This window comes from Bidens hawaiensis, unplaced genomic scaffold (genome assembly GCF_021521415.1).
Source record: "Bidens hawaiensis isolate Kalapana, Puna unplaced genomic scaffold, B.hawaiensis_p1.1 tig00030785_1, whole genome shotgun sequence".
In the NCBI taxonomy this organism is placed as follows: Eukaryota; Viridiplantae; Streptophyta; class Magnoliopsida; order Asterales; family Asteraceae; genus Bidens; species Bidens hawaiensis.
The window spans coordinates 161699-171595 of NW_027495145.1; the positions used below are offsets into that span (position 1 = coordinate 161699).

Genomic DNA, 9897 nt, shown 5'->3' on the forward strand with positions numbered 1-9897 from the left:
GGGCTAAGGCCGAATCATAATAAGTGTATTAAGGTCGCGAAACGTGAGATGAACCGAACCCATGGACAGCAGCCCAAGAAAGTTCGCTTACAAATATGTTCGTGTGCATATAAGTTCGCGTCCATATAAGTTCGCTTACAATTAAGTTCACTACATATAAGTTCGCTCACAGCAAGTTCGCTTACAGCAAGTTCGCCTGATGTAAGTTCGCTTAATGTAAGTTCTCTTAATGTAAGTTCACTTGATGTAAGTGCGCTAATGTAAGTTCGCTTAATGTAAGTTCGCTTACATTTATGTTCGCTTACATATCCAAGATTTGATTACATTAAGGCTCGACTACTTTGGATTACATGGATGGTTCGAATGCAAGGGTATGGCAGAAAGATTACCAAAGAAAGACATATAAAAATAAACGAAAACTATATATATGCTAAGTAAAAGTAATCTAATACAAGACTGTTAGATTAGATCAGACGAGTATTGATACGTGTAACTTATATACAGTTAGCAGAGCTCAACTAAAGAAATAATTAACTATTAACGGAGAAAGAAACAGGATCCAAGTGAGTTTCTAGCCCCATCTCCTTGTTATGTTTTCGGGGCTGTGTGCATACTCGATGTGATTGTTAATACACTTATCCTATGTGATAAGTGTATGCCTTATGTGATTATGTGAAACTTATGAATGATTGCTTGTCGGTACGTGAACGATCTTCGGATATTGCACGTACTGTCAAGTTGTAATGCTATGAATATTGTAAGTATGATATGTATGCCATGTATGATTTATATGTATGACTTGAACGTTATGAATGAATGCTTGTTGGTGCGTGAACGATCTTCGGATATTGCATGTATCGGCAGGGAATGTAATATGTAGTATGCCTAGTGTGAATCATGTATGTATGTAAGCACGTAAGGAAGTGATTATGTGTGAAAGAACGATTATATAATGAAAGGTAGGACGAATGGAAGGTATGGTTAGGAAGGGAACCGACCCTAATAGTATCGGCGAATGTAGGGAACCGACCCTAATAGTATCGGCGAATGTAGGGAACCGGCACTAATAGTATCGGCGAATGTAGGGAACCGGCCCTAATAGTATCAGAGAATGTAGGGAACCGGCCCTAATAGTATCGGCGAATGTAGGGAACAGGCCCTAATAGTATCGGCGAATGTAGGGAACCGACCCTAATAGTATCGGGGAATGTAGGGAACCAAACCTAATAGTATTGGCGAATGTAGGAAACCGACCCTAATACTATCGGCGAAGGTTATAGTGCGAAATGCTCTTTAAAACGTATACGTATGAATGGAAATATGTAAGTAAGTATATATGTAAGTATGTAAGGAAAGATGAAAATACGTGTCTTCAGATACGCATGTATGTATGGGAATGTAATGTATGTTGCCTGATTAACTAGAACTCACTTAGCGTAGCTGACTTTTAGTATGCACGCATGTGAGTAGGATGAGGCAACTCGCTTGAGGGGAACCCGTGGCATTTGATAAGAGGCTGGCATCGGAAGACTCAAGATGTTTTATGTTTAATGTTGTTTATTTTGAAAGACAAGTTGTTTATTTAAGACAAGTTTAGAATTGATATGAAATGCTTTATGAACGATTTTATATTCCGCGTATGTTTTTTATTAACTCTGATAATTAGAACTATGTTGATGATTAATCCAATGTCCAAATGTGAGGCACCGGTAACGGGGCTTTACACTATTTATAGGCCGAAGTTCATTTACAATAAATATACATTAAATACACAGACTAGATTATCTATAACTTATTCGATTGCTACGGATATCAAAACCGTGCACTAACATACACCCCCTTTCCGTAGCTATCGAATACTTTAATCTTAAATACTTTAACTGCAAATCACTAGTCACCAAACCGTGCACTAACAGGGGACGCAACACTTTCATACCCTACTGGTCAACTTAGGCATTTTGAACCTTCTTGCATAAACTTAAGGGGACAAAAAGATGTAAATGATTTTTTCTTCTATCTCACGGTCCTACAATTTCTCCTTTTGACCATAGTTCCCTTAATCATTGCCTCACATTATTCCCTGGCTTGATTTACGTAGTTACATTTTCTTCCAAATACCTACGTGGTTATATATCTATAGGTTGTCTTGTGTATTCTATTGTAACATTGTAAACATATATTTTATCGTGTTAGTCAAAATTAGTATTCCGAAAGTAGGGAGTTTAGCACGGATGGTTTGGATGCACATTGTAACCAATATCTTAATATGGAGTTTAGTGATGACGATCTAGTTAAACCGGAACGTCCGATTGGGAGGGACTAAGCAAAGGCAAAGAGAAAGGGACCAGGATCGCCTTCAACAACGACCCGAAAATGGTTTTTGTTAAGGATAAGTCTACAAGTTTTAGAGAGTTGTAAATTAAGAAGAAGAAGATGATGATGAGGCGAAAAAATAAGTTATGAGGTGACCGAGATAGAACGGAATAAATTCGGTTAATGAAGACCGAGCATAAAGACGAGGCCGAGCGGAAAGATTTCGATCTCTTAATGCGAGATCTTAGCCATCTTCACAGAGAAAAGCACGCTTCGCGTTGGCATTCAAACGAATAATTGGTTAAAAATATAACATAACTTTCTAGTTTTTTAGATTTATTTTTATTTATTTATGTTTACTTTTTTATTATTTTTTTCTAGTTGTTTAGTTTATGATTTTTATTTTTTTTTAATTAATGTAATCATATCCACTGTTTTAATTTATGCATTTTAATTTATTTTTTTAATTATATAGTTTTAAAGATATATTTTAGATATAAAAATTGTATTAATTGCAAAAAATAGAACATGGAGAATGAGGAAATCGTGTATACGCCTAGGTTGAAGGGTGATATTGAATTATGCGAAGAAAGCTAACATGACACAGACATGACGAGTAAGAAGAATAGTGTTGAGGGGGTGTATACCCCTTAGCCTAAGAGGCTACCAAATAGCCTCTCGTGTTATTAATTAGTCATTTCACTACTTTTAAAACGTTTACCTATAAACTAATTAAAGCGTAAAAAGACGCTAAAAACCTAACTTAATGCTACTTTTTTTAAAAACAATAATTTATTTTCACCCAAAATTCATCAAATCTTGCATTTGCAAGGATTTAGAACCCACTACCATACTAATGGAATAGCAATTTAATGCTAGTTTTATAAACGAGCTGAGGCCTAGATTTATGTTCCCTGCAAGTTTCCAAATTGTGTGTTACTTCTATATCCAATTACAGATCAGAGAAATATCAACCAAAAACTGAATCAAAAAGTAAATCAAGTTACATTAGTTTAAGTTGTTCCTTCTTTTATAGATAAAAGCTCTAGTTCAGCCCACCATAGAGGAGACAGTCTAGGGATTGCTTGCTCAGGTGAAACCCTAAGCACTTCCCTAAGTTTTGGAATTATTTCATTTAAACTTGGTCTTTGGCTACCATCCTTTTTTATACACTCTTGGATTACTTCACACACAATTTCTAGTTCATCCTGCTTGAAAGACTTTAAAGTTGGATCAATAATATGACTGATGTTTTCTTTCTTCTTCAAAAATTGTTCTGCCTGTGGGAAAAGAAAATTTGAAACCACCGTTAATTAATATTCAGTAACATGAGATACTATAAACACTACTAGAAAAAGAGATGTTTTTCTACAACTGAATTCGTAGGAAATTTGTTGAAAAATTCAGTTTCTAACAATTTTCCAACAAAAAGTTACTGTACGTTGGAAAAACACATGCTTGAAAATTGTTTTCAACCGTTTTCCAACAACTTTTCTTACAAAATTGCTACAAAAACATGTGGTTGTAAACTTCCTACAACTTTCCTACAAAAACTATTTTGACTTAACATAATGTTTATTGGATACTGTTGTAGCAAAGTTGGAGCTTACTTGTCGTAGGAAATTTGTAAGAAAGTTTTGTGGGAAAATGCCTTGTTTTCTAGTAGTCAAAATTTGATTAGAAAGATGGCTTTATCGACTTACCCAAGTTACAAGAGGTTCTAATTTGTCCGGATTCTGGTGCTTCTCAGTTATGATTTCAAGCAATAAAACACCAAAATGGTATATATCTGTCTCCTTATCATCGTGTGGTGAATGTAACGACTCATTTGACTTTGATTTCTTTGCTTTTGGATAAAACTCTTTCCAGAAGTTCAAATCTGCAATCTAATAAGGTGGAAAATTTTCAATTCCAGTTTTTAAATGAATAAAAACTATAATTAGAAACTGATTATTTAGTAGTTACTTTGGCGGCATAATCATCGGTTAGATAGATCATGTTTGGATCCAGATGCTTGTGCACCACCGGAGGATCCAAGTCATGCATGCACTGGAGACAATATGCAACTCCCATAATAATTCTTATCCTTGATTTCCAGTCAAGATGCTCGAGTTCATGAACTGTCAATAAATAAAAAAACAAGTTTTATGTGCAACTCCCATAATTATTCTTATCCTTGATCTGCAGTAAAGATAATCTGATTTCAATAAAGGATCTGCTTTATATATAGCAGATTACAATCATAATTGATAAAGATACTAACGACTTAATTAATAAGATAACTAGATAACTTGAATAATAAAGACGTCAAAACTCGATACTTTAAATTATCACTTCAACGTTAATGAATTCTCCACTTGTTTATACTACATGCAATATCAAGATTACCGTGAAGATGCTCTGAGAGTGTGCCAGCCGGGGCGTACTCAAACACCATCATTCTAACAAAGGGTTGCTGCTCCGCACAATAACCAATTAGATTAACAAAGTTCTTGTGGTTCACGCGTGAAAACGTTTCAATCTACAAGAATACAAGAAAATTAGCTTAAATGATCTTTTTTACAGTATGAATAAGTTTAGGGGAAAAAAACAAAAAACCTTTTTGTGGAACGCGACATCTGCACGATTTGACCAGTCTTTGAGTGTAGTAATTGTGGTCGAAGCAACGCATATTTCAACTCCATTTGGTAATATGCCTTTATATAGCACACAACCATTAATTGTATCTATAATATTGCTGAATTCCTCACATGCTGTTTCTAGCTCTCCCAAATCTAATTTTTGAACACCTGTGACGATGTTTTCACTCGGGGAGTTTAGATGTTGTTTTGGAAGCGATTAGGTGACATCAGATAATCAGAATCTATAATCAGGTTCAATTTATACAGGCTAAATGAGATAATATTTGGATGTCTTTTTGTAGTAATGAAAATTACCAGTAACAAATGCTTTCTGCAACTGTCCACTAAGCGCAGACTTCCATGGAGCCATAGTCTTTACAACTGGATTTCTAATCGTGAACCATAGAGCTAGAGCGCTAAATAGAAAAAAAACTCCACAAGACACTCCAACCATAATCAACCACGTGTTTGTATTAACATGAACTACATCACCAGAATCTGAGTCAGTATCATCAGATGATGGAGCATCAGCATCTTCGAGTTTATTGATTTCAATTCTGATGGAAGGAAAAGATCTAGACAACATATTTTCAGGCTGTTCGACTAATTTACGGTTTATAAAGCTTCTATCTATGTGTAGATTTTGGACTATTTCTTCATTAACATAAGAATTGTGTGATATGCCTTTGCTGAACCTGAAATGTGGTAGAAACAGAAAAGAATGTTACAAAAAATCATAACAGTTGAGGTATAAAATTCGGTTCTTTCGCTTACAGTTGAAATGGTTTGTGATAACTAATAGTAGTTTCTTTAAATGGGTTTAGAATGGAATCTTCATTCCTAATATGATCAAAGTTGCCTTGCCAGATGCTGCAATAAGTAAAACACTCATCAATCAATATTTATAAGTTGCAAACTTAGCCTATAATTTAAATTAAAAAAAAATCCTCTAACCTTCGCCCAAGTTTCTTGTTTAGAAATCCAATAACATCTTTAACATTGAATGAAAAGTTTGGCACAAAAAGAAACTTGTACAGGAAATTGAAGTTCTCGACTTTTACGGAAAGATTTCCTCCAAGGTCATTGTCATAAAGCAGCCTGGAATTGGCAGAAATAACTGAAGTCAAATGAACACGTTTCTCAGCTTCAAGTTTATCAGGAACTCTATATATTTTCCAGAATAATTGATAACCATATTGAAAAGAATTACAAGTGCAGATATAAAAAAATCTTGTTGATAATTTTCTATAAAATCCATATTAATTTGGAGTCTTGAGAGTAATAGATTTGACCTCAAAAGTCAAAAATCCCTCACTTATTGGAAGGCAGTGAAATTTGCACTCTTGAAAGGTCTAACAAAACCCATAATCCATTTTTTATACATGTGAATACTTCATAAACCATTCAAAGATCACTCAAGTAATATGCATGACCACAAATTAGATTATATCTGAAAGAAATGCGATGAAAATCAGGTATGTCATAAACAAAAAAAAAAGTAAAAGATATCTTCAAATACAACAATTGTGATCTTTTGACTTCTAATCACAAAGATGTCATTACAAAAATTTGTGATCATTGTATGATTTTGCTAAAACATTTTGAACAACAATTCTTCTTTAATTTGGGTCTTTTTAACAATTATATAAACCATCATATTTAAAAAAAAAAAAATCATTTTGATTTACACTTGAGTCAATTGTAACAACTAAAAGCACTTATGGCACGCCTACAACATTATACTCAACCTCTTGTGGAAACTCTGTGCGTCACCTCATCTGATGTGTTTTATTCCGCCTCAGTCGCCTCGCCACACATAAGGCCTCGCCACACATAAGGCGTGTTTTTAAAATCAATTGAACAACATCAACTAAAACTAAACCACTTACAAAAAGTTTAGTGACTGCAATTTTCTTATCTCTGGTGGAATATTTCCAATCAATTGACCAAGCTCTTTGGGAATAACTCCAGAGAAATGGTTGTGAGAGAGAATATTGAAAATCAATGTAACACAACACAGGAAATTTGATAAATTCCTCAAATGAACTTACTTTTTAAATTACAAAATCCAATATTAATATAATCGTTTCATTGTTAGACACTCACAGTCGTCTCAAGTGAATGAGATTGCCTAACTCAGGTGCAAGTACTCCTTCCAAAGATAATCCTTTTAGATCACTTCAAGAAAAATACACAAGTACATCAAAACATGTTTAATTTAATACATAATCCTTATAAAAATATAAAACACTTGATGAATATCGCATATAAACAAAGATGATATATGAAGGAATTACAGAGCATGAACACGACCGAAAACACAGTTAACATGAGACCACGAACACGGATCAGGGTCATCTATGTTCCAGCTTTTAAATGCCCCATTTGGATCATGAGAAACTCTTGCTTGAAAATCTAATAATGCCAATCCTACAATTTTAGTTCATCATATATATTAAAACAAACAAATGCCAATTGCCAAAAACAAAAGAGATTCATTTCTGAAAACAAAGATAAATTTACCTTCAAGATTAAGCGAAGAACACCCATGAACTATAACAAGAATCAAAATCAAGAATAGAGAATATTGAATTTTATTTGTCTTCCATCTAACCCCCATTGAACTTATAATTAAATCTTGTGACGCTGGATGCAGCAGTTTTCTCTGCTAACACCCCGCCTTTGTACCGCAGGCTATCCGGATGAGCCAGCTTTCTTTTGTGACAAACTTTCTTCTGGATAATCAATTATTCAAAAAAGATTTGATCTTCAAAGATTAAGCATGGGATTAAAAAGTGGACGAATCAAATATAACCAAGTACCAATAAACTTACCAAAAATTAGGGCCGAAGGAACAATCAATTGTATGTTTTTTATTGGTTTGCTATCTTATGGGGCTAAAATGAATTATAAAAAAATCTTTTCAGGAAGAAATGTTTGTGCAAATAAAGTACACCATAGAATGTAAACAAGAAGAAGAAGATGATGATTGTTCATATCATCGAAATAGGAAAATGGTAATAGAAATGAATTGAATTCTTGAGAAAGAATCAAGAAATATGAATTATTATTTTGCCGCCCTTTTCAAGATGATCTCAGAGGAATAACCTCTTTTCGACCATCTGAAAAAAGGGGGAAAGAATCTTCTTCTTCTTTGTTGTTTGTTTGGATATTTCTCTGATTATTCTGCCCCCAAAACTGTAACATCAAACAAACATGGCTAACATTTTTTCCTGTCCTTTTGTTTAGTTTCTATGATCTTTTGGTGCGTCTAATTTTTTTTCCCATTTGTTTTAAAATAATTGTTATTGTTTTAATGTTAGCAAAGACCTGTTTGTTTTTCTTTTTTTTTCTAAACGGAATTTTTACATACACCATTTGGTGTTTCCAAAACACTCACTCAATCAGCCGCTTATCGCCCGATCAGCCACGGATTGGGCGGGTGTTTTTGAAAAATGTGTTTTTTTTGTCTTTTAGCTGTCTTTTTATTTTATTTTATTATGTTTTTGTCTTTTAGTTGTCTTTTGTTTTATTTAATTTATTTTATTTGTTTTGTCTTTTTGTTAGTCGGGTGTAATTATATTTTGATCGGTTTTGGAAGGTGAAAACGAAACAACAATTTTAAAATTAAAACGTACAAAATAAAAGGTACGAGATTTACATAATAATAATTAGTACATAACGATTTACGTGTGTTTTCTTTTTGTGTATGTCGTATGTAACCAATTTGTGATCGGTTTTAAAGTAATAACCAAACAAGAATGTTTAAATTGAAAACGAACAAAATAAGCATAACGCATAACCAGATTTATAAAATAATAATAATTAATACATTACGAGTTCGGGGAAAAAAACCAAACGAGTTCAGGAAAAAGTAACAGCATACAAAAAACAAATATAAAATGCAGCACCACCGGCGTCGTCATCGCTCCCCACCTCGTCGAAACGTGGCGCTGGTACTGTGTACTAGGCTCCATGCTGCTGGGTAGACATATACCCAACCATCCAGGTCATCTGACCGCGTATCTGTGACACGTCACGCTTTAGTCTCCGTAGGCGGGAGTCAATGGCCGCATCCAAACGCACGGCGCGATGCGTACGCGGAACGTGCTGCGGGTGCTGATGCAGTGGCTGTTATGAACACGATAGATTAACGTTAATAAGACGAAGATACAAAAAAAAATTAAACGATAAAATAGAACGTACCTGATCACCGTCCTCCTCACCCTCATCACCGTCAACCTCGGTAACCTGAATATGCAACTACGGCTCCTCGATTGGCAGAGGCTCAACAAGTGGGACCTCTTCGTACGGGTCAGCATTCAAATAAGTGACCAGGTGATACCGGCCGTTAATTTTCCGGACGATGCGCATGCCCGCTGCCCGTGAACGCCCAGCTCTCGCGGCGGAATCGGCGGCTGAATGCGTAGGTCATCCAGTCGGTCACCGTAGCCCAAAGCAATCGCAATCCGCGTAACGAACGTGCCACCGACCAACGACCCGCGTCCCTGCCTGTGCCAGTAAATGGCGAAGTAGTCGCCGAAAGCGCGAGCTAGGTTGCAGTGTCGCCCCGTAAGCAGGCATCGCAAAAAAAAAAAAAAAAAAAAAAAAAAAGGTCACGGAGGTTGCAGTGATCTGCCCCCAGGTGACGACCCTGTACGGTCTGAGCGATAAGCTTGTGTAAGTACCTATACAAAAATACAATAAAACATTATTATATCATATTACATTATATTATAATATATTATACATATACATATACATATACAAACCTGTGCAGCGGGTCCTGATGGATGAGACTTTGCAGTCTGGCGCAAACTCTTCGCCGACCATAGGCCAAGGTGTATCGCTAATCGCCGTCCAAAAACGCCTCAACACGTCATTTGATGTATCGTGTATGCTCTCCGTGTAAACAGGGTCGGATAAATCATGAAGTGTGTACAAGCCCAGCGCCAAGGCAAAC

At 35.3% G+C, this 9897-nt stretch overlaps 1 protein-coding gene across 1 annotated transcript; it reads right to left on the bottom strand.

The window, feature by feature from the left end:
- Positions 1 to 3326: 3326 nt before the first annotated feature.
- Positions 3327 to 7558, bottom strand: LOC143581000 (protein MALE DISCOVERER 2-like). The gene is made up of 12 exons (XM_077063888.1): positions 7458 to 7558; positions 7232 to 7364; positions 7041 to 7112; positions 6824 to 6928; positions 5889 to 6032; positions 5709 to 5804; positions 5250 to 5629; positions 4912 to 5102; positions 4702 to 4834; positions 4279 to 4433; positions 4017 to 4199; positions 3327 to 3593 (listed from the first exon to the last, which is right to left on the bottom strand). Exons 1-12 carry the CDS (start codon positions 7552 to 7554, stop codon positions 3327 to 3329), a joined length of 1956 nt encoding a protein of 651 aa, XP_076920003.1. The 5' UTR covers positions 7555 to 7558.
- Between the last annotated feature and the right edge of the window lie 2339 nt (positions 7559 to 9897).